The sequence below is a fragment of the Myotis daubentonii genome, chromosome 3, assembly GCF_963259705.1.
Source record: "Myotis daubentonii chromosome 3, mMyoDau2.1, whole genome shotgun sequence".
NCBI classification, from domain to species: Eukaryota; Metazoa; Chordata; class Mammalia; order Chiroptera; family Vespertilionidae; genus Myotis; species Myotis daubentonii.
The window spans coordinates 54,389,753-54,415,094 of NC_081842.1; the positions used below are offsets into that span (position 1 = coordinate 54,389,753).

At 40.6% G+C, this 25,342-nt stretch overlaps 2 protein-coding genes, 1 long non-coding RNA gene and 1 pseudogene across 10 annotated transcripts in view; 2 read left to right on the forward strand and 2 right to left on the reverse strand.

Moving 5' to 3' along the window:
• Positions 1-3,082, forward strand: part of WDR53 (WD repeat domain 53) — a 30,821-nt gene extending 27,739 nt beyond the window's left edge. For 7 of the 8 annotated variants that reach the window (XM_059687532.1, XM_059687528.1, XM_059687529.1 and 4 more), the window contains one exon: positions 2,458-3,082. In XM_059687532.1, coding sequence (XP_059543515.1) covers positions 2,458-3,060 — 603 coding nt within the window. In that variant the 3' untranslated portion in view covers positions 3,061-3,082. The remainder of the gene's footprint in view (positions 1-2,457) is intronic. The other variant, XM_059687535.1, reaches the window with a different exon arrangement.
• A 6,104-nt stretch (positions 3,083-9,186) lies between these two features.
• Positions 9,187-10,116, reverse strand: LOC132230279 (phosphatidylethanolamine-binding protein 1-like; annotated as a pseudogene).
• Positions 10,117-20,180: 10,064 nt separating this feature from the next.
• Positions 20,181-24,493, forward strand: SMCO1 (single-pass membrane protein with coiled-coil domains 1). Its single transcript, XM_059687498.1, has 3 exons — positions 20,181-20,415; positions 22,786-22,935; positions 23,377-24,493. Exons 1-3 carry the CDS (start codon positions 20,366-20,368, stop codon positions 23,819-23,821), a joined length of 645 nt encoding a protein of 214 aa, XP_059543481.1. The 5' UTR covers positions 20,181-20,365; the 3' UTR covers positions 23,822-24,493.
• Positions 24,494-24,924: 431 nt separating this feature from the next.
• The window catches only part of LOC132230285 (uncharacterized), a 61,132-nt gene continuing 60,714 nt past the window's right edge, over positions 24,925-25,342 (reverse strand). The window contains exon 3 of the long non-coding RNA XR_009451842.1: positions 24,925-25,163. This is a non-coding gene — a long non-coding RNA (uncharacterized LOC132230285). The remainder of the gene's footprint in view (positions 25,164-25,342) is intronic.

The following is a 25,342-nucleotide window of genomic DNA, read 5'->3' on the forward strand; positions in this document are numbered from 1 at the left end:
TATTAGTATAGATAACCTCCAGATCTTTTTGTTTTTGTTTTTGTTTTACACCCAAACTCTTGTACTTTTTTATTCTTCATTATCTCTAGTTCTCCTACTTAGGTGATACAGCTTGAACAGGTGGTTGAGAAATTGTAAAACACCTTGGAATCTTTAGCAGTTAGGAAGAACAAAGAAATATAAAGAGAATGTACAGACAGGAACAATTTGGGAATCTTCAATACTTGGAAATGATTCTTGAATTGGTAGGAACTGGGATGGTTATTAACACATGTAGATGATTTAGTTAATACAAAAATGTTTAAGCTGCTGAAAACACTTTGGGTATAGTTCATGTTTGGATGTCTTAGGAGGATAATAAATATAATCCAGATATTATGGGGCCTGTGTGAGAAAGAACTTGGGAGTAATTGCCAGTACAGTTAAGCTAGCAGATTCTGGAATGTTTATTTTCCTGTGTTCAGGATGGGGTTTTTTTTTGTTGTTTTTGTTTTGTTATTGGTTGTTTTGTGTGTATATGTTTTATTTATTTATTTTTTTTATCGATTTCAGAGAGGAAGGGAGAGGGGGAGAGAGAAACATCAATGATGAGAGAGAATCACCAATCTGCTGACTCCTGCATGCCCCACACTGGGGATGGAGCCTGCAACCCAGGCATGTGCCCTGACCAGGAATTGAACTGTGACTTCCTGGTTCATAAGTCTATGCTCAACCACTGAGCCATGCTGGCCAGGCTTTTTTGGGGGGGGGGGGGGGGGAGATTATTTTTTTTTAATATATTTTATTGATTTTTTACAGAGAGGAAGGGAGAGGGATAGAGAGTCAGAAACATCGATGAGAGAGAAACATCGATCAGCTGCCTCCTGCACACCTCCTACTGGGGATGTGCCCGCAACCCAGGTACATGCCCTTGACCGGAATCGAACCTGGGACCTTTGAGTCCACAGGCCGACGCTCTGTCTACTGAGCCAAACCGGTTTCGGCAAGAGAGAGATTATTTTGACATCAAGTTTTAGTTAGTACTCACTCATTTTTTGTTATATTTTCTGATATTTTTTTATTTTACTTAAAGTTACTTTATTAGTCTGTTGGCTTCACCCTAATAGCAAATACTGTCCACTTAGTATAATGTTATAAATCCAATCCAAAAGGATTTTCAGTTCTTTTCCTACGAGAAGTAGAAAATAAATGTTACTCTATTTCACTTATTTGGAAAGTAGACTTGATGGAAGATAACCTTCAGTAGAAAACCAAATTCTTAATATCAGCAGTAGTAATCTTATCAATTCAGATCTATGTTTTGTTTTGTTTTTTAATTTATTGATTTTTTACAGAGAAGAAGGGAGAGAGATAGAGAGTTAGAAACATCGATCAGCTGCCTCCTGCACACCTCCCACCGGGGATGTGCCCGCAACCCAGGCACATGCCCTTGACCGGAATTGAACCCGGGACCCCTCAGTCTGCAGGCCAACGCTCTATCCACTGAGCCAAACCGGTTTCGGCTAGATCTATGGTTTTGACTATATCTAAACAAAGTCTTGCTTACCCTACTATCCATTTTAAATTGTGAGTCATAATTCAGGGATAATACTAGATAAAAGTATTAAAAATATTTTCCTTTTCAAATTGGTTACTGCAGGGAGAAAACGAATCACTATTGAGTGAAATCAATTCACAAACCTTACTGTTTCATTTTAATTAGCACTTCATTTAAATAAATTTAGTAGGTCTGAGATCGTGGTAGGGAACAACAAAAAGCCAAATATACCAAGATGTCAAATTATTCAACATATAGGTGTGGAATTTCTGCTCTTTTCCAGGCATTATACTAAGCATTAGCAAAGATGTATTAAATCTCCAAAAACTGACAAACTATTAATGTTAGTTAATAGAATAGGAATTAAATATGGGAAAGAGAAAAGCGGGCTGGAATAGTGAGGAAAGCCTGCTTGCAGAGACAGGGACTTGAGCTAAGCCCCTAGAATGGATAATTTGGGTAATGGGAAAGGAAAGGAAAACATTCCAGATACAAATTATTGCAGTGAAAATCCAGATAGTTTATTTTGTTGATTTTTACTTGTAACCAGCATAGACTAAGATTAATAAATTTCATAATCTTTAATTTTATTTGCAGAGAGGGTAGAATGACCTAAAGAAAACTGGCAACTGCTTAATAATTTAGATTACATTTTAATAGTCTGGTTAATCGAAAGTTATTCAGGACCTTGTTTTCTAAATTCTATCGTACTGCCCATTGGCATTCTAGTTTTGGCACCAGGGTAGCATTCCACTGCCATTTTGTAGTGCCCTCTAAATTTTTTCTTAATATTGCTGGAAATATATCCTACTAATCAATCTCAGACTATTTTGATGATTTTATTAGAAGCAGAATAAGCATAGTAGTTTAGCAAGATGGCTAGAACTTTATTTGACTGTGTAACATCCTTTTGTTTAAAGGTGATGCTGTGGAACCTTCAGAAAGCCCGGCCACTCTGGATTACAAATTTACAGGAGGATGAAACAGAAGAAATGGAGAGCTCACAGTCACCGGGTCAGCTTTTAAATCCTGCTCTCGCCCATTCTGTGTCTGTGGCATCGTGTGGCAATATTTTTAGTTGTGGTGCAGAAGATGGAAAGATTCGAATCTTTAGGGTAATGGGAGTCAAGTGTGAACAGGAATTGGGATTTAAGGGCCACACTTTGGGAGTATCCCAGGTCTGCTTCCTGCCAGAATCTTATTTGCTGCTTACTGGAGGGAATGATGGGAAGGTAATGATGTGGGATGTAAGCAGTGAAGTTGAGAAAAAACAGAAGAGTCCTACAAAACATACCCACAGGAAAAGCACTAAAAGGGCAACTTACACCAACCAGGGTGGAAACACTAATACTTCAGTAACACATGAAGAACAGGGCAAAATTTTACCAAAGCTAAGTATTGAACATGGAGAAAAAGTGAACTGGCTCTTGAGTACAAAAATAAAGGGTTGCCAAAATATATTAGTAGCTGATCAAACTAGTTGTATATCTGTGTATCCCTTAAATGAATTTTCAATCCAATAAAAACATTTGAATAAGCAGTCAACTTTTTAGGTTTAAAAGTCTTGTTTCTTTGTTTAAACTGTTTGTCATATGTAGAATAATACCATTCCATTGTATAAATTTTAAGACATTTGAGCAAAAGAAGACAATTGGGTAATACTTCATATAGTGAGTGACATTAAAATTTAGGGGAAGGGAACTAACATTAGCTCAGTACTGAACATATGCCAGTGATTTTACATATATTTCATTTTTTATTCCAAATCAATGATTTCCCCCTTTATTTTGGCACAAGAATTGAGACTTAGAGATGTTAAGTAACTTGAAAACCCAGGAAACTTGCAGATACAGTTACTTGCCTGCAAAGGATCTCAGTTGTCTTGTTAAGTCTCCTACCTCAGGGAAGCCCACATCCTGACCCAAATGTGGTCACTACACTAGTTAGAACATAGTTATTTTGGATTCTAGGATGCTATGAGGAGCCTTACCAGGCTGGAAGAGGAAACTTGTTATTGTTTGTTCTGTGTAAAGCCTAGAAGGCTTTAGTGACAATTTACCTTGTGCTATTTCTAAGAAGAAGGTTTTAGAATCAAATCAGTTTAGTATATTTGCAGCAATCCTGGCCATGATGCAGGTAGGACCAAGAATAAACCGAAGTCACAAATAAGCTCAAGATAATAAGATAGAAAAAAGACAGAAAAGGTAGAAAGTAGAGGCCAAGATAGAGAGAGTATCATTAGTAAACTTTTCATGGCCTGGATTGCTGTCTTCCTTGCATGTTCTTTCGACTTCTGCTTATACATCCTACTCTTACATTGAAAGTTTTAAAGAGAGAATCTGATTGGTTACCATTATCCTTGTTTAAGGAGAACCCTTTAATAAGCTTCATTTCTGTCAAAACACTTGTTACAAATGACAGAATTCAAAATTGAATTAGTTTAAGGGAATAAAAAGGAATTTATTGATTCACATAATTAAGAAGTCTAATGATAGCTGACATGTACTACTGGGGTAGCTACACTGATATTAGTCTATAGGTGCCCCTCCTTGTGGAAAGTTTTCTTAGAGGTGAAGAGGTAGAATCCTCACAGTAATTTTGAGCCTGGAACCAGTCATGCCTAAAACAAGTGTATTCCTGGAGCCTCTTTTTTTAAAAAAAAAAAAAAAGCTTAAGCTATTTGAGCTAGATTTGTTTAACTTACAGCTAAAGGAGTCCATTAATTGGGCAATCAGTAAATATTGTTTAGTGATTTCACTTGGAATTTAAAGAAAGGAGAATATCTAGGCCCTAAAAAATTTATTGACAAAGGACCCTAGCTTGAGTACTGAAAGAAAGAAGATTCTAATCCCAAGACTAGGCAACTTTCTTGGCCATGTTGGGCTTTAGTTTCCTTATTTGAAAGTGAAGGGATTAAATTAGATACCCCTAAGGGGATATACCACTTTTTATTTATTTTTTTGATATGCCACTTTTTAATGAAAACGTAGATACTGATATCATATCCAAGAAACTTAGCAATAATTCACATTCTTGCTCTTGACCACCCAGTTGTGACTTAATACCACCCTCTCTCACTAGTCTGATAGGAGCTACAACTGCAGAAGACAGGCCCTTAAGCCTTGAGCAAGGCTTATGGAGGTGAAAGTCTGGGGCCAAGTAGGCCTTTGTGGCTCAGTCAGGGATCTGAGCAGAAGTGGGTTTCCTTTGTAGCCAACCCTCTTCCTGTGGGGTGCTCCCAGTGGGGAAGATAGCCCCTTCCACTGGGCTAAAGTTAATGTTCCTTTTATCAAGTTAATTTTAAAGTAAGTTGCCAGAGGGATATTGTGGGAAGAGTAAACAAGGTACCCTACTATCACCACCACTAACCACATAGGCCATATCCCAACCAAAGGAGCAGAATTTTTTAAAAAATATTTTATTGATTTTTAGAGAGGAAGGGAGAGCGAGCTGCCCCCTGCACACCTCTACTTAAAAGCTTCTGCACGGCCAAAGAAACAATTTTCTTTTTAATATATTTTCATTGATTTCAGAGTGGAAGGGAGAGGGGGAGAGAGAGAGAAACATCAATGATGAGAGAGAATCATTGATTGGCTGCCTCTTGCATGCCCCCTACTCTAGTGGGGGGATCGAGCCCACAACCCAGGCATGTGTCCTTGACCAGAATCGAAGCTGGGACCCTTCAGTCCGCAGGCCGATGCTCTATCCATTGAGCCAAACCATCTAGGGCCAAAGAAACAATTTTCAACAAAATAAAAAGGCAACGTACAAAATTGGAGAAAATTTTTGCAAACCATGTACTGGATAAGTGGCTAATATCCAAAATTTATAAATCATACAGCTGAATAGAAAAAAATCTTAAGCTGAAAAAAAGGACATTTTTTCAAAGAAGATATCCAAATGATTAACAGTGCATAAAAAGGTACTGAGCATCACTAATCATCAGGGAAATGCAAATCAAAACCAAGACCAATTATTACCTCACACCTGTAAAAATACTACCATCAAGGAGACAAGATAAGTGTTGGTGTACATGTGGAGAAAAGGAAACATCTGTGCACTGTTGGTGAGATTTTAAACTGGTTCAACCACTGTGAAGGACAGTATGGAGGTTTCTCAAAAAATTAAAACTACCAAACAATCCAGCAATCTTGGTATATATTCAAAGGAAATGAAGACATATGGCCCAGCCAGTGTAGCTCAGTGGTTGAGCGTCACGGTTCGATTCCTGGTCAGGGCACATTCCTGGCATGCAGGAGGCAGCCAATCAATGATTCTCTCATCACTGGTGTTTCTATCTCTCCCTCTCCCTTTCTGAAATCAATAAAAAATATATATTAAAAAAGAGACATAGCACTCCCATGTTTATTACTTTTTAAAAATCCTAATTGTTGCAAGTATTAGATATTTTCCCCTTATTGCAGCATTATTAATAGCCACAATATGGAAACAATCTAAGTGCCTGTCATCAAATGAAAGAATAAAGAAAATGTGATACACACACACACACAAATGGAATACATGTACTATCCAGCCATGAAAAAAGGAAATTCTGCCATTTGCAGCAACATAGATAGACCTTTAGCACATTATGCTAAGTGAGATAAGTCAGAGAAAGACAAATACTGTATGACACCTCATGTAAAATCTAGAAAAATCGAAATCATAAAAGCAGAGAGTAAAATAGTGGTTACTAGGGGCTCAGGTGGGGGGGAATGGGAAAGATGTTTAAAGGTACATGTTTGCAACTAGTAAATAAGTCCTGGAGACCTAAAACACAGTACAGTGGTTATAGACAAAAAAAACTATTATAAGTATTAAACTTGCTGAGACTAGGTTAAGATCTTAATTGTTCCTAACACTAGAAGTTATGTAGAGGTGTTAACTAACACTACAATGTCAATCATCGCAATATAACTATCAAATCAATATGTTGTACACCTTAAACTGATTTTTTTAAAGGCTGCTGTTATAAAAGTAAGTCTCAAGACAAGTGTCTTGGTGCTCTTTCCAAACTTACAACTTAATGCGTTTTCCACCCTTTATTTTTGTAGTTTAAAATAGGATGTTAGGCCCTAGCCATGTAGCTCGGTTGCTTAGAGCATTGTCCTGATACATAAAGGTTGAGTGTTTGATTCCCGATCAGGGCATGCAGGAATCAACCAAGAATGCATACATATGTAGAATAACAAACTTCTCTCTCTCTCTCATTAATGAATTTAAAAAATTAAAGTTAGGCCCTGGCCAGTGTTGCTAAATGGTTAGAGTACCGACCTGTACACCGAAGGGTGGTAGGTTCAATTCCCGCTTAAGGGCAGGTACCTGGGTTGTATCTGTGGGAAGCAACCAACCACTCTCTAAAAATCAATGGGAAAATAAATCCTTGAGTGAAGACTAAGAAAAAAATTTTTTAACTTAGGATATTAGAAATAATACAAACGAGTTATAACTGGGCAGACACAGGTCCCCCAAACCCAATAGAGTCACTCAAAAAAAGTGTCAATAAACCCTCTCCCCAGTGTCCCATTATCAATTTCCTACTCATCAATAGCAGTAGCAAAAGTAATAGGAAGAATTTATCTTGTATGACATGTTATATGGTATCTTTGGTTTGAAAAAAACTCAAAATATAAAAGTTTTAAAATAAATGGCAGGTGATTTATTTTAATCTAAAATTTACAAACAATGCATAAACCAAATGATGGATGTAAGTCATTTAGAGAAAAGTTGTATATGAGTCATAACTCTGCCCAAGGTAGTATCAACTTGCCAAATTCAAAAGAACCTTTAAAGCAGTTAATGCTAAATCCATGATGTGAGAAGTGATTTAGTATCAGCAAAACAGCATCAGCCATCATAATACATTAATGTTGACAATTTTATTAGTTGTAATTTGGGTTGTATTTAATATGTAGATTTGTTTTGATTTTATAGTTGCATAAGAGTTCTAAGAAGTTTATGCCTAATACTGGGTTTGATATTAAAGCAACATTATACTAAAGTAATTTTAGTATAATAATTAAAAATAATAAACCCTAGAAGTCTAATAATTTTTTATTTTAAAAATACACAGCATTGAAGCTTGAGTGCGTGGACTTGTCAATAATGTCTCAGAAATCCTCTTTAGTGGCCTTTAGCATCTCCTGTTAAGACTAGGAGTGATGTTGCTGGGGAGCGTAGGGAAACAGCAAGGCTGGAACAAATAGCTTGCTCTGAAAGAAGGTATTCTAGAGGAGCACATGAATTTTCTGTATAAATTCTAAGGTAACTAGGTAGGGAAACTAGTCACATTATCAATAGGAGACTTTGGGATCAAGAATGAAATCCAGCCTGGCCGGCATGGCTCACTGGTTAAATGTTCACTATGAACCAGGAGGTCACGGTTCGATTCCGTGCCAGGGTTTCGGTCTCGATCCCCTGGGGCATGCAGGAGGCAGCTGATCAATGACTCTCATCATTGATGTTTCTAGCTCTCTCTCCCTCTCCCTCTCTGAAATCAATAAAAAATGTTTGTTTTTTAAATAAGTGTGTCTTAAGGTATGGATTTAAAAATATATATCTAGATGCCTGGGTCCTCTAAAAAATCTGAATCAGTACAAGTTATAGAGGTTTAATATTTACAGATGGGGAAGAGCGACCAGGGAGAGCTCAATGAGGGGAAAAGGAGACATATGTAATACTTTCAATAATAAAGAATTTAAATAAATAAAAATATTTACAGATCAATTCACCCTTCAAAAATATTTAAAAATCTGGATTATATATTTTTATTGATTTATACATCTGTCATAATGGCTAATATTTTTTAAAATGGTGAGAACACCAAATGCTAGTAAGGATTAGAGAACTAGATCTATAATTTGTTGCTTGTGAGGATGTAAAATGGTACAGCCTTTCTGAAGAGGTTAGCAAGTTTCTTATAAAACTAAGCGTGCCAGTACTGTATGACCCAGCAATTGCACTCCTGGGTATTTATCCCAGGAAAAAAAACATATGTTCGCATAAAAACCTGTACATGGATATTTATAGCAGCTTTATTTCTGATAGCCCCAAACTAGAATCAGCCCAGATTCCTTAAACAGGTTAATGGCTAAATAAACTTCGATAATATCCACTCAATGGAGTACTGCTTAGAATAAAAAGGAACAAACTCTTGGTATATGCAGCCACCTGGATGTTCATATAGATTTTCGAATTTATTGCATGAATTTGTTTATAATATCCTCTTAGCTTTAGCCCTGGCCAGTGTTGCTCAGTTGGTTGAGCATCATCCTATGCACCCAAAGAACACAAGTTTTATTCCCAATCACGCACATACCCAGGTTATGAGTTAGTTCCCTGGTCAGGGTGTGTGCAGGAAAGCAACTGATTGATGTTTCTCTCTCTAAAAAAATCAATAAAATGTGACTTTATTTAAAAATATATCCTTTTAGTTTTCCTTTTTTTTTCTTTCTGTAAGCAAATAGCAGAATTAACAACATTTAGCAACTCTATACTGGCTTTTACACCAAGGAAGAGTGATAGATTGAACAGGCACAGACTAACGGATTTCAGATAGCCCCTCACCCAGCCCTGCAGCTCAGCAGGAAAGGGACTCTCCGATCGCTTGTCCAGTGCTGCTCTTCAGAGGATACGCCTGTAAATTCTGGGTTCTTATAGTAACAATCTGATGACCACATCATAGTACCAAAGTAGCCCCCAAAATGGAGTTCAAATCTGATCAAAACATAAATCCAGGGTGTGTGGCCCTGTACAGTTATAAAGGACAGGTAGAAGGAAAAGACACCCTACAGCTCTATCTGCTCAGGTTTCGCCTGTGAGAGTGGGAACAGGCAAGAGGAGAAATCAACAGGCATCACTGAACTTGAGAACACTGCTTGGGGCCCCGGGCGATGTCTGTCTCCTGGCTTTCCCCTACTTTCCCGGCCAGCTGCTCATAGAGCTTGGGCACATAGTCATCCCATTCCGCCTGGTAACGAGTGCCAGCAACTGGGGGCCCGAGGTCGTACTTTTTGCGGAAAGATGCCACCTTGAATTTGCCACGGTGGTCTCCAGATCGGTTGCTGAGAACGGGCTGGTCACACTTCACCGTGTTGGCCTGCTCGCAAACCAGCCAGACGTAGCGGTGAAGGCCTGTGCCCTGGGAGGCCCAGAGCCCACATAATAAGGGAGGACGGTGCCACTGCTGATGTCGTTGCCCTTCATGTTGACCACCAGGAAATGGTGCCATTCCCTAAATTCGGGGTCCTTTCTGCCTGGAGCATCTGGGTCTGTCAAGACCAGGGTGTAGAGTTTACTTGAATCAAGGCCATCCCATGAAATACCAGCGGGCCAGTTCTTAACCTGGGTGGGCGTCAGCACTTTGCCCCGCTCGGCGACCTCCGCCCCGGAGTATTTGACCTGCAGCGGGTGCTTGGGACTCTCGTCCACCTCCTGCAGGCTCAAGGGCCCGGACCGCTGGCTGAGGTCCACCGGCATCGCGCGGCCGAGCGAGGACTGCCGGGGAGACGCAGGGGAACCAGGCTCAGGCCAACAGCCCCGACTCGGAGGGGTTCCCAAACAGGCCGGAGACCCCTTCTAGTTTTCTAATACCTGTTTACATGTATAGTGATGTCCTCTTCTTCGATCCTGTTATTGCTTATCTGGTTTCTCACTTTTAGTAGTCTTATCAGGAGCATGTCTTTTTTTTTTCTTTTCTTTTTTTTCCCCAGGAGCATTTCAATAGTAATAGCCTTTTCAAAGAACCAATGTTTGCCTTCGATAATTCTATTACTTAGCTACTTTCTGTTTCTCCTTCAGTCTATCATCTTTAGGTTTAATTCTTTTTCTAACATCCTAAGATGAACACTTAGCTCACTTATATTTCAGCCTTCATTGCATATATGCATTTATATTAAGTGTACAGAATAAACAAATCTATAGAAACAGAAAGTAGGTAAATGGTTGCTAGTGCTGGTGACAGGGAAAAGGAATTAGGAAGGAATGGGGAGTGATTGTGGTGATGGTAAATATGCTAAAACCTCTTGAAATTTATATTTAAAATGAGTCAATTGTGTGATATATGAAATAAAGCCGTTAAAAATACATACTGCCTGATCCCATTTACAAAAAGTTCAAAAACAGACAAAACTAATAACTAATGTACTAGTATAATGAGACATAGTGGTTATCTTTTGGGAAGGTAAGGAGAACAATGATTAGGAAGAGTCCCAGGGGCTATGCCTGCGAGAGTCCACGGCCAGCGTGGCTTTCGCCGGTTCAAAGACTTGGAGGAAGGGCTGGTGCACAAATGATACACAAGACGAAATATTATTTTTTTTAAAATATATTTTATTGATTTTTTACAGAGAGGAAGGGAGAGTGATAGAGAGTTAGAAACATCGATGAGAGAGAAACATCGATCAGCTGCCTCCTGCACATCTCCTACTGGGGATGTGCCCGCAACCCAGGTTACATGCCCTTGACCGGAATCGAACCTGGGACCTTTCAGTCCGCAGGCCGACGCTCTATCCACTGAGCCAAACCGGTTAGGGCGAAATATTATTTTGAATACCGGGGGAACCAGAGGACAACTTAACCATGGAAGTCAAGTTCTCTCCGTTGCTCCTTTCCCAGCTGCTTTTATTAGCTAGAATACACAATTGCCTTTAGGAATGCAGACAGACATATCAATGGTAATGTTTAGTAAACAGTAAGATTGTCAGATTTTGGGAGAGTTTGCTTTAGGCCGTTGAGTCAGCAGCAGGTAATAAAATGTAGATATTCACCCTGTGAATATCAAACGGAGTCCTGGTCAGCCTTCTGCCAGACTCCTCACATTTATATCAATTACTGTTGATCTTGGTCTCCAGCATATGCCAATTCTGGCAAGTTGGTAATATTCTGTTTCTTGATTTTGGTTAGGGTTACATGAGTGTATTCACTTTGTAATAAGTCATTAAAAGAAAACACATAATTTCCTCTCCACCCTCAATATTTCTGGCACCAGATATGTGGGTTTTTCACATCGAACAATTCTCCAGTTCTCAGAAGACGCTGGCTGGGTATCCTACAATTTAACCCAATTTTCAAACTAACTGCCCAGAGTTAGCTTGGACCCCACAGGTTAAGGGGTCAGTCCCACAAGTCTGCTCCCACTTCAGATGCCAATCAAAAGTCCCAAGTTGTCACCTGTACTTCTGACTGTCCGGCTGTACATCAAGGGTTCCCATGACCCTCTCCTCAAGTTTGATAATTTGTTAGAATGGTTCACAGAACCCAAGGAAACAGTTTACTTACTATTACTGATTTATTACAAAAGATATATTGAAGAATACAAATGAATAACCAGATGAAGAGATGCATAGGGTGCGGTCTAGAAGTGTTCAAAGCATAGGAGCTTCTGTCCCTGTGGATTGGGGGCACTCCACCCGCTCGGCATGTGGATGTGTTCTTGTTCACCAAACTTCAGGTTCTCCAAACCCCTTTGGTCTGGGTTTTTATGGCTACTTCATTACAGTAGGCATGGTTGATAAAGTCATTGGCCACTGGTGATTAACCTAGTCTCCTGCCCTGACCCCTTTCCCAGAGGTTCAGGGATGGGGCTGAAAATTCCAACCTTCTAATCATGAGGTTCTGGCAACCAGCCCTACATCCTTAGGGGCTTTCTAAAAATTGCCTCATTAATATAAACTTGGGTGTGTTTGAAAGGGGCTGGTTATGAATAACAGGACATTCCTTTCATTTTGATCATTTCAGAGCTACTTTTAACTGGAGGATTAAAACCAAATATTATAATAAAAGATGCTCCTTTCACCTATTTCTGGAGCTGGGGACAAAGAAACAAATATCATAACAAAAGATGTCCCTTTTGTTCTTATCACTTAGAAAGTTACAAGTGTTTTAGAAGCCCTGTGCCAAGAACCATGACAAAGACCAAATATAAATTTCTTATATCACAGCATCACCGACATTAAGTTTGTAAATACTTCAGTTTTTGGAAACCATTATTATTTTTTTAAAATATTCCTGTAAAATATTATGCTAAATGAAATAAGCCAATCTGAGAAAGACAAATATCACATGATCTCACTTATTTGTAGAATCTGATGAACAAAATGAATTGACCAACAAAAGACCAGAAGCATGGAGGCATGGAACAGATTGATATACCCTGATGTAGGGTTAGGGGGACTGGAAAAGACAAACCAAATAAGTTATATACTTACTAGAGGCCCGGTGCACAAAATTGTGCATGGGTACGGTCCCTAGGCCGAGCCTGCAATCAGGGCCATCTCGCGCCACCCACCCCGGTTCCCTGTTCGCCATCTGGCCATGGGAGCCTGAGGGCCAGGAGAGGGACTGAGAGGTCAGCCGTTGCTGCCTCTGTGTGTGGGGCTACCAGCAAGGCAGGGGCCTTGGCCTAGTGCCTCCTACATCCCCTGCCACCCACCCCGGTTCCCATTCACCATCGGCAAGTCAGAGCCTGTCGGTGGTCAGTGTACCTCATAGTGACTGGTCAAGCAGTTGTTCTGCCATTATGATCGCTGGGCTTTTATTATCTAGGACAGTGGTCGGCAAACCGCGGCTTGCGAGCCACATGCGGCTCTTTGGCCCCTTGAGTGTGGCTCTTTCACAAAATACCATGTGCGGGCACGCACGTACAATGCGATTGAAACTTCGTGGCCCACGCGCATAAGTCGGTTTTCGGCCTGGGTGAGTCTATTTTAAAGAAGTGGCGTTAGAAGAAGTGGGGGGTGTTGGTTGGACAGAGACGCTGCGCAGGAGGGCCATGGGATATGCAGCGCGGGGCGGGGGGGGGGGGTGTATGTGATTCATGCAGGAGCTGAGTGAGCCAGTCACTCAGCAGTCTCATTGTGCAGTGGTGAGTGCTAGTCGTGTCCACAAATCGCGCACGGGTGACGAAAGGACCTACTCGAAGCATAAAGTTACCTGTATTTTTCCAACCAGCTGCAAATCCTACAGGTATTTTTGTCATCAATTTAAGAATTGTAATTCTTTTGTGTTGGTGGCTTTATTATTACAAAATGAAACATTTTTTTTTAGGTGCCCTGTTTGAGATGGCTTCAAAGAAGAAGCAAAGGCCGAAACCGGTTTGGCTCAGTGGATAGAGCGTCGGCTTGCGGACTGAAAGGTCCCGGGTTCGATTCCGGTCAAGGGCATGTACCTGGGTTGCGGGCACATCCCCAGTAGGAGATGTGCAGGAGGCAGCTGATCGATGTTCCTCTCTCATCGATGTTTCTAACTCTCTATCTCTCTCCCTTCCTCTCTGTAAAAAATCAATAAAATATATTAAAAAAAAAAAAAGGCAGCAAAGAAAAACGGAAGACAAAAACCGTGAATTTAAAGTTGAATGCACCTACCTATATAGTTTAAGTTTAAAAAATTTGGCTCTCAAAAGAAATTTCAATTGTTGTACTGTTGATATTTGGCTCTGTTGACTAATGAGTTTGCCGACCGCTGATCTAGGATATGCATAGCCCATGGACACAGGCAATAGGGTAGTGAAGACCTGGGAGGGAGGGATGGACGGAAGCCAGTCCATCCTTGCTGCTTGACACAGTCACTGCAGGAAAGAACATCTGTACAGCATATGTTTCAAGGGACCTGGCATATATAGCATACTGTTCTTTTTTTTTTTTTTTTTTAAGATGCACTCCAAATCTCGAAGTGCCCTCCCCATGCCCACCACCAGATTTATAGGCAAAGATCACAAAGGTATTGATTACATCCCAGGGTTTGGAATGAGGAACCTGGTTCGCAAAAAAGCAGTTTACAGAAGCAGAATTAAGCATGTTAATTATAGTTTTGGGTCTCTGGATCGCTGAGTTGACAGAAACACATTATCTGGGACCGCTGGGTCGACAGGGAAACATTATCTGGAACCCTCGGGTCTTGGGATAATTGTGCTGTCCTGGTTCCCAGGTACAGAGGAATTTGCTTTCTAAAACCAGTAAGATCACAATCAATGGGATATTCACATTACAATCAATAAGGCATTCAATCGAATGGGGTGATTTATACAATTCAGAAAATCAAAATAACTTTTCTATTGTTAAGCCAAACAGCAGGGTTAGAGTTAAACTATAGTTTCTACCTGAGATGATTGCTACCATACTTCACTTCTTTCTGCCAGAGTGAGGAACAGATGGTTTCCCGCTGCCAGGCTTCTCCTTGACTGCAGTGGTGCCCTTTTGTTGGAGTTTGTTTACTTTGGAGTCTCCGTCAGAGCTGAGTCCCTGTTAGTGCTCCCGGGCCAGCTGCTCCCTGCCTGGTGCGCAGATTCCTTCTCCTCCATCACTCAGGGGATGCGCCTCGTGTAGAGTTGGCCACTCTTTTCCAGTGAAATGTCATCTTGGGGAGCTAGAGGTTCCAGCTCACCAAAGTAGCTGAGTGAGTGACCTTCACAGAACCGTGGATTCCTTGTAGCCATGCTCATTGCTTTTCCTGAGTGAAGAATTCCTCTTAAAGACCATTCTTTACAAAGCAAGATTGGTCCCATTAATTCTCTTCCAAAAAGAGACTCCACATCTTTTCATGATGACTTAACCCCTGACCCCTTCATGGGGAAATTCTTCCTAATATGTTATCTAGAACAGCTTTACCTACTAGGTCTTGTAGCAAAACCTTTGGTCATTTTCCTGACTGAACTGCAACATTATGGATGGGAATCTGGGGTCTGTCTCCCTTTCTCTGGATTTTTCTGAGTTTTACCACAGCCTCTGGCATAGTGCTACACATAGGGCAATTGATGGTATGCTGGGGCTGAAGTAAATGATTGTGTAGTAACTGGGAATGAAGGCTTTTAAAAAATATATTTTTATTGATTTCAGAGAAAAATGGAGAGGGAGAGAGAGATAGAAACATCAATGATGAAGCCGGCTGGTGTGGTTCAGTGGTTGAGCATCGACCTATGAACCAGGAGATCATGGTTCAATTCCCAGTCAAGGCATATGCTTGGGTTTTGGTCTTGATCCTCAGTGGGGCCTCAAGAGGCAGCCAACCAATGATTCTCACCATTGATGTTTCTGTCTCCCTCTCTGCTGGGGTCCAACCCCAGCAGGTCCAGGGGTCCCCAAAGGTGTGGACGGAGTCGGCGAAGAAGGAATGACACAGAGGCAGCGTTCAGTTGATCAGCATGGTTGGGTTCTCTTGCCTGGTTCTATTGCCAGGTTCTGTCGATGTAGAGAGCCCCCTGGGGATGCACATGGATGATCTTTAAATTGATGTCAGCTGAGTCCCAGGTGACTGGCAGGGCTGTCTCCGGGAAACAGCCTCCCAAAAAATGCCGGAGACTGTTATCAGTACTGATTTCTTATCTTTATCCATGTGCTGGGAATAAGGAATGAATTGACCTACCCAGATCTTGATATGCTAAATCCTGTCCTTGTACCAGGAACAAGGAATGAATAGGACCTGGATACACCCAAAATTCCTTTGACCTCAAACCCCGCTTTTGGAAATAAATAAATGCGCTGTGTTGTCTGTGGTGGGGTGTGACTGTCCCTCCATCAGAATGGCAGCCCCCCACCTGGATCCCAGCTTGTCTCTATTTCTGTGTCTGGTCTCATTTTTTCTTTAGTTTCTTAATCCCCAGCTCCTCCACTCAAGAACCTGTCGTTTTCCGTGCGGGTCGCGGAAAACTGAGAAACAGCCCCCCACATGTCTCTAGGTTCTTCAGCCAGGTTCTGTCTCTAGGTTCTGTGGCCAGTTTCTGTCCAGGATCTTTGGCCATGTTCTCTCGCTAGGTTCTGTCTCTACGTTCTGTCTCTAGGTTCTGTCTCCAGTTTCTGTCCAGGATCTTTTGCCATGTTCTCTCCAGCGAAGTTCTTCTGTCTCTAGGTTCTGTGTAGGTTCTGTGTCTAGGTTCTGTCTCGCTAGGTTCTGTGGCATACTGTTCTTAATACGTTTGCTCCCCTTAGCGCTATGTGCTTTAACCAAGGTCACCTCTCCGAGAAAGGTTGTTTCCCTAGGTAGGGATTTTTCCCTGAAGTTAGGGAGGGGATAAAACCCCTTAACTAAATGCCAGGCGGGTAATCACTTTAACTACGAACAATCACCCTTAAGCTACATAATCTTTACTCCCTGGAATGGAGATAAGAAACGCCCTAACCTTTGGAATAGAAATTGAAGGGATTAAAATCGACTGGTATAAATACAGATGTAAGAAGACAATAAAAGACACACAGAACCTGGCAACCGAACCCGGCTGGAGAACCTGGACACAGAACCTGGCTGAAGAACCTAGTGAGAGAACATGGCAAGAGAACCTGGACAGAACCTGGGTGGAGATCCTGGACAGAACCTGGCTATGCTGATCATCTGAATGCTGCCTCCATGTCATTCCTTCTTCGCCGACTTCGTTCACACCTTTGGGAACCCCTGGACCTGCTGGGGCTGGACCCCAACAGAGGGAGGGAGGGGATGAGAGGATGGGGGCAACAGGGTAGAGATGGGAGATATCTGTAATACTATCAACAATAAAATATATATTAATAAATAAAATTATTCAATAGATTGATAAGTAGGTAAGCCATATGTAAGGAACTGCTTTCACCAGTTCCTTAATGGAAGCTGCCATAAGAACCCCACTGTCTGTGAGTATGTCTATACGTCTATAATAAATGTGAAAGTAACACATTTTGGGGTCAATGGCCGATCTTGCTGTAAGTACATGTAAGTCTTAATTTGATGTACACCAGAAGCAGGACCTAAGGAGAGAATTACACATATTTTTGAGGTGATTCTATTGACGGGGAACGGCACCAGATGTTAGACCTCAGTCCTTGGGTTCAGCTAAGAAAAGGACTCAGGCCCTGGCTGGCTTGGCTCAGTGGATAGAGCGTCAGCCTGCGGACTGAAGGGTCCCAGGTTCAATTCTGGCCAAGGGCACATGCCTGGGTTGCGGGCTCGATCCCCAGTGGGGGGGTGGGGGGGGGGAGGGTGTGCAGGAGGCAGCCAATCAATGATTCTCTCTCATCATTGATGTTTCTATCTCTCTCTCCTCCCTTCATCTCTGAAGTCAATAAAGAAATATATTAAAAAAAAGAAAAAAAAGAAAAAGAACTCAGAGCCAAGGAACTAAAATACAACCAAAGTTTATTTAGAAAGTCACAGAGGTAGCCCTGGCCAGGTAACTCAGTTGGTTAGAGCATTATCCTAATACACAAAAGTTGCTGGTTTAATACCTGGTCAGGGCACATACAAGAATCAACTAATGAATGCATAAATAAGTGGAACAAATGGATGTTTCTCTCTCTTTCTCTCCCTCTCCCTCCCTACCTCCCTCTCAGCTGTGTGGACTCCGGGAAAAAGTTACAGAGGGTTCAGTATTATTAGAGGTTTCACGACATCCACTGGGAGTCTTGGAAAGTATCCTCCACAGATAAGAGGGGGTGGGGGCCCTACTGTATATTATTTTCAGGGTTACAACATAATGACCTGATAAAAAATATATATATTGAGTTATTATCAACACAATAAATCTAGTTAACATCCATCAACACACAGAACTACCAATTTTTTTCTTGTGATGAAAACTTTCAAGAACAGTCTCAACAAGTTTCAAATATACACTGAGTGGCCAGATTATTATGACCACCTGACGTTTGTAGGCAAATTAGCTATAATTTCACACTGAAGTTGCTAGGGGGCCAGACCATTATAAATAGGGAAGCAGGTTGTTTACCACAACAGTAGAAGTGATTTTTTTTCCCTGAAGATATGGGTAAACAATGCAATTTAACAGCCTTTGAACATGGGAAATATATATATACACATATAGTACATTATTATTAATTATAGACTTCATGCTGTTCATTACATACCCAAGACTTTTTTATATCTGGAAGTTTGTACTTTCTGGTACATTTCACCCACCTTCACCAAAATGGTAAATTTTATGTTATGTATATTTTATCACAATTAAAAAAAAACAACAACATCTCAGAAGCCCCACAGTAGACCTCACATTTCATAGGCCAGAATTCTGCCACCTGCCCATTCCCAAACCAATAGAAATAACAACTATAATAAAATTAATATGATTGGCTTAGTCTAGTTAAGATTCACTCCCCTGTGACTGGGGAGAGGCCCAGGCTTTCCTGAAGCACATGGCTTCCCAGTACTCGAACAAAACTTGGGTTCTGTTAATGAGATAAAAGTAGATGGGGTGGGAGGGTGGGGGGAGGATGGCTACTTGGTAGGACATGAGACCTAGCAAGGTTTTTCCCACTGAGGCAAGGAGGGACTTGATTCCCAAAGTTTTCTAAAGATTTATGTGAAGCTTACTGACTCTAACCCCCAGGAGTCCAGGGGGGGAATTAAAATGTTTCTCATATCTGTCACTTGGCCTTTCCACTCTTTGTAATCTACTCCCTCATCACCTCATATCTGACTGTATAGCAGTGTTCTGAGGGACTTGTCTGCCTCTGGTTTTATTTCCACTAAGATCTGTCCTAAACACCACTAATTAACTTTACGGAACCTACATCTTACCTATATGTCCTGACTGGGAAACTTCCTACCAGGCTATCTAGAACCATTCATTCTTTTGTAATCCTTGATTTTTTTGTCTCCTTACTAATGCTCCTTATGACAAGGGTTTTGCCTTGCTCATCATTGTATTCTCAATACCAGGAATAGTGCTGATCATTCCTAGGTTCTATCCATTCAATTGGTATTTATGGTGAATAAATATTGAACAAGTAAATAAATTATTCAATAAATAAATAAATCCATGACCTTGATTTATCCGTTTAAATGCTGTTTTTCTTTTTCTTACATGAATCTTATGCTGAAGACATACCCACACAATTTTCCCTAACCATTATTTACCTTGCCACCTCTATAATTTTGCCCACACAATTATTCCAGTTTTTAACACCTTTCTCTTTACTTTCTGATAACTAGAGACTTACTTTTCCTTTAAGGCAAAGCCAAATCCTACTTTCAATGTGAGCGTTTCTGAATTACACAAGGCTTCAGTGACCTGCTCTCATCTATTATTTTCATGGTCTGTACCTATTTAGCACACATTTTATACACATTCTCTTTTTTTAAAATTTTTTTATTGATTTCAGAAAGGAAGGGAGAGGGAAAGAGAGATAGAAACATCAATGATGAGAAAGAATCATTGATTGGCTGCCTCCTGCACACCCCACACTGGGGATCAAACCTGCAACCTGGGAATGTGTCCAAACTGGGAATCAAACAGCAACCTGTGTGCACAGGAGGACACTCAACCAACTGAGCCATACCAGCCAGGGCCACATTTTTAAAGTAAAGTCCTATCTCCCCAAGTAGAGTTTGAATCCCTTAAATCCCGGAATCCTGTTTTATGCCTGTTTTTATTTCCAATACCTAACCTAATACTAGAAGCTCTCAATAAATGGTCTGGGGCTTTCTTTAAACCTAATTTAGATGACAACTGAATAATGTTAAAATTTGAGTTATATTTCCATCAAACTTAATCCTAGTATATGTCTACCTTTGTGTATCCATATATACATTTACCAGAACATACTTACTAGAACCACAGTTACATCTGGTTTTTGTGCTTTGTTGATGTACTACAGCTCATTTTTCAGAGGCAAACATCATAGTGAATTCCAGGACACCTGCGTCCACACGATCATTTCATTGAAACTATATTTGGATGTACAAGCTATTAAAAGCTTCTTGTACTGAGTGACCTTTCAGGCAGAATTCAGATCTAATACTCACGCTGGTGCTGCCTGTTGCTGAGTGGAAGACAGCAGGAAATCCTGGATTCAAACCTCTATTGGGTTTTTGTTTTGCTTTTGTTTCCTTTCATTTTGCCTTAAGAAGATGAACAATGAAGCCGCAACCCTGATATCCTTGAAAGAGACGATGAAAAGGTTGCTAAGGGCTACAGGGAGGGAGCAAGTATAGGCCTTCTTTACTGGGAAGGTGGGTTAAAGAAGTATAAGGATTAAAAACAGGAAAAGAACTATAGACATGCCAATTAGACTTCTATGTCTGTTAAAGTGGTTTAAGTCTTTCAGGTTAAAAGAAATATGTAAGTTAATAATAAAGAAAAATGTACTCCCAGGTACAAGAATTCCATTAAATTATGCATGTGCTATATGGTAGATAAAAATAAATGAAATGTGGTTTCTGCTCTGAAGGTACTCACTGCCTGTAGGGATAACAAAAGTATTCAAAAATACTTAAAATTTATTGTGATTGGCCATATAATGGTCATGTTCCAAAAGGCTATGAAGAGAGGATCAATTAATTTTGTCTTTTATTCTAGGAAAAGGAATTCTTCATAGAGAACATTTAAGCTAGATCTTAAAGTGTGAGTAGGAGTTTATAAGAAAAATATGGAAGGGAACTCTAGACTGGAGAAGCAGTATATGTAAGCCATATAAGCTTGGAATCGCATACCGTATTCAGTCAGCAGCTAGATGTCTCAATGATTGGTGGCTAGGCTGTGAGAGGAGTGGCGAAAGATGGGAGCACAGGGTAAAGGACTTTAAGTTTCCTGCTGAGGAGATACAGCTTGGATCTAACAGTATCACTGGGCAAGTCAGGGTGGCATAAAAAGTTGAAGGACATGATCAGAAGTGTGTTTCAGGAGCATATTTCTGGAGGATGGGTTGGACGTTGCAGAAATTGATAGCAGGGATCCAGCTAGGCTGCTGTAATCCTAGGTCTCTCTTCCTCTCCCTCACTTCCCCCTCTCTAAAAAAAAAAAAAAAAAAGTACAAGAAAAAGACTCTGAACCCCTCCCTCCAAGAGCGTACAATTTTTTTGTTCATGAAAAACAAACTCAAAATAAAGCAGTAGGTGGGAGTGACAGGTGATAGAGGCAATCCTTGTGAGAATAAAGCATGCAGGGAGATCTTCAGGAAGACAGTCTGGGGATTCAAGCAGGCAGTGGACTTTGAGCTTATCCTTAAAGGAAGGATAGTATTTAAACAGAATAGGGTAGAGAAAGCAGTCTTATTAAATACTGGTTCCAGCACTAGCTAACTATATGACATTAGGTCTCAATCTTTTTAAAAAATATATTTTCATTGATTTCAGAGAAGAAGGAGAGAGAAACATCAATGATGAGAGAGAATCATCGCTCAGCTGCCTCCTGCACGCCCCCCACTAGGGATGGAGCCTGCAACCCAAGCATGTGCCCTGACTGGGAATCGAACTGTGACTGCCTGGTTCAGAGGTCAACATTCAACTACTGAGCCACACTGGCAAGGGAGGTCTCAATCTTTTTGATATTTAATATCTTTATCTGTAAAATAGTAGAAATGACGATTTCACTTCTTATTGTGGTTGTGAGACTCAAAGTAATGCTTGTATAAAATACTATTTTTTTCTTTTTAAAAAAAGATATGTTTTTATTGATTTTAGAGAGAGAAGAATGGAGAGGGAGAAACATTGATCGGCTGCCCCTACTGCCCACCACCAGGTATTGAGCCCCCAACCAAGGCATGTGCCCTGATCGGGAATTGAACCAGCGACCCCTTGGTGCATGGGACAAGGCTCAATCAACTGAGCTACTCCAGCCAAGGGCTGTATAAAATACTTTTAAAATATATATATATATATATATATATATTGCCCTAACCAGTTTGGCTCAGTGGATAGAGCGTTGGCCTGCAGAGTGAAAAGTCCCAGGTTTGAGTCCGGTCAAGGGCATGTACCTTGGTTGCGGGCACATCCCCAGTAGGGGGTGTGCAGGAGGCAGCTAGTCGATGTTTCTCTCTCATCGATGTTTCTAACTATCCCTCTCTTTTCCTCTCCGTAAAAAATCAATAAAATATAAAAATAAAATAAAATAAAAAATAAATATATTCTATTGATTTTTTACAGAGAGGAAGGGAGAGGGATAGAGAGAGAAACATGGATCAGCTGCCTCCTACACACCCCCTACTGGGGATGTGCCCGCAACCAAGGTACATGCCCTTGACCGGAATCAAACCTGGGACTCTTCAGTCCACAGGCTGACGCTCTAGCCACTGAGCCAAACTGGTCAGGACTATAAAATACTTTTTAAAGTATAAAGTACAATACAAAGATAAAACATGACAAATGAACTCAAGTAGACAATTCAGAAGTCTGGCAATATAAGGAATGCAAGAACTAGGATGATGGATAGAGAGAATGGCAAATAGCTACCCAACTTTGGTAGTGGTTGTAAATAATACATTCTCATCTTAGGCAACACCTTAATTTTGTTCCCTGACTTGAACCAACCCCCTGATTCTTTTATCCTATAGAGTAGACCACAAACTCCAAGCTTTAGAAGCACAGTTTAAAGAACTGGACTTCACCAAGGATAATCTGACACAGAAATTTGAACATCATAGCAAAATGCTGGTAAGCCAGGCAGCCCAAGATGAGCTGTGGACAGCAGTTCTGGCACTCAAGTGAGTATCCAATGAGAAATCAAGTGGAATTTTGTGGCATTGTGAGAATGGCATTCTAAAATTGAACTTCTTAATGTGGTTCCAGCAATGGATTGTGAAGAAACCACATATTCTTAGGTTCATTTATTCCAAAAATATTAATTTGAGTACCTGTTTATATGCCAGGCACTGCAGTACTCATCAACAGTTTCTTGCTTGCCAAAATCTTACTAACACAGAGATGGATAATATAACTCCTCTGCCAGTGAGAAACTTATAGTATGGGTGGCTGGAGAACTTAGGTATCCAGTTTAGCACAGGTCTTATTTCTAAAGTGTTTTCTAAAATACAACAGCTGGTTCTCCTAGTGGGTTTGCACTTCTTGGAGCTATCCTAATAGAACTTATTTATATTTGAACATAAAGTATTCTACTGCTTTAGAAGCTCTCCCCTTCTTTGTAGGTTCACTTCAATGGAATTAAATATTATATACAGCTATGTCGTGGAAGTACTCATCTGCTTGCACACTCATGTGCTTGAGAAGCTGCCAGACCTGGTGAGAAGTCTTCCTACCTTAGCCTCCGTCCTTAGAAGAAAAGTCAAGAACAAGCGCATTAGAGTCGTATGGGAATCTGTCCTGGAGGAGTGTGGGCTGCAAGAAAGAGATAGCACAGCACTTTGTACCTTCTTTATTGCACATGGTAACAAGGCAGAACACTACAGTGCCAAAGTGAGACAGATGTATATCAGGGATGTCACTTTCATGATCACCAACATGGTAAAGAACCAGGCTCTGCAGAATGCTTTGCTGATGGCTGTCCAGCTCATTGAGAAGGGGAAAGCAGTGACAGCCCCTGGAGAGCAAAAGTCATCCCTAAAAGAGTTGATGCCAATTGTCAAAAACTAACCTGTTCCCTTATGACATAGCAATTCCACTCACAGTAATTTATCTTGCAAATGGGAAAAAATATGTATATACAATTTTGCTATGGACTTACGGTATTTTTATTATAGCAAAAGTTGGGAGAGTATTAGAGAAATTATGATAAATTGATACAATGGATATTTCTGTATAGTCATATAAAAGAATGAAGAAGCTCTTTGGGTTTGGTTCAGTAGATAGAGCGTCTGCCTGTGGACTAAAGGGTCCCAGGTTTGATTCTGGCCAAGGGCACATGCCTAGGTTGTGGGCTCGATCCACAGTAGGGGGCGTGCAGGAGATAGGCAATCAGTGATTCTCATCATTGATGTTTCTTCCTCTCTCTCCCTCTCCCTTCCTCTCTGAAATCAATAAAAATATATTTTAAAAGTAAAAATAAAATATGTATTTCCAAAATGTATTGTTACATGGAAAAAGGGACAAACACATATGTATATATACACATACATAAGCTAATATATCCATAAACTTTATAAACTTCTTCTGGAGAGATACATAAGAATGTGAGAACATTGGTTGTCTTAAGGAAGAAAACTACGAAGCTAGCGGGTCAAAAATAGGAGGAAATCTTGTTAATGCATATATACATTTTGAATTTTGAAGCATGTAAATGTATTATCTATTAAAAGACAAAACAATAAAAATCCCTTATATTATATATTGATGTACAGTTTCTCTCTAGTACAGTATCACACTTATTTATACTAGAAAGGGAACTCACACACATTGATCATATATCTATGATATTTATTGAACACCAAATGCCATGTGCTAGGTGCTGCAACAAAAACATTTAAAAATGTGGGTCCTGCCCTAGCCAGTTTGGCTCAGTGGATGGAGCGTCGGCCTCCAGACCAAAGGGTCCCAGGTTCAATTCCGGTCGAGGGCACATACCTTGGTTTCAAACTCCTACCCAGTCTGGGCCCTGGTCAGGGTTTGCAACCAATCGATGTGTTTCTCTCATATCAATGTTTCTCTCTGTCTTTCCCTCTCTCTTCCATTCTCTATAAAAATCAATGGAAAAATATCCTTGGGTGAGGATTAACAACAACAACAAAAAATGTGGGTTCTGTCCTCCAGGTAAATGTTAAATGCTGATGCTTTTCTTGGGAGGTACAAATTCAGGACAGTGAGAATCCAGTAACACTCTGGAAGGATGCTAGGTAGAGAAAGATAAGTAATACAAGGTGATATGTTACCTTGCTGGCCCCTCTTTGAAAATGAGCCACAAGAGATACAGCAGGTTGCTTGGCAGATATATCCGCTCAATCTGGTCCTTCTCCAAAAACACCGTTTGAAGGAACCATGCCTTGGAAAAAAGAAAATTTCTGTTTTCAATTGGCCAAAGTTTGCTCCATGGGAGTGAAACCCCATACTTCCAGGATGCATTATCTAAGCCCTCCCAGCAGCCACAGGACAGTCAGAGGCTGCATTGTTCAGTGCAGTGTTTCACAGGAGTTCAAAAGTGGCAGGAGGAGACAGAGATTT

What these genes read in the sequence shown, in the direction of transcription:
- SMCO1 (XM_059687498.1), top strand. Translation starts at nt 20,366, where the DNA reads ATGAACAATGAAGCCGCAACCCTGATATCCTTGAAAGAGACGATGAAA. An exon ending in TTGAAAGAGACGATGAAAAG is followed by an intron (nt 20,416 to 22,785) that starts GTTGCTAAGGGC and finishes TTTATCCTATAG; the next exon opens with AGTAGACCACAAACTCCAAG. An exon ending in ACAGCAGTTCTGGCACTCAA is followed by an intron (nt 22,936 to 23,376) that starts GTGAGTATCCAA and finishes CCTTCTTTGTAG; the next exon opens with GTTCACTTCAATGGAATTAA.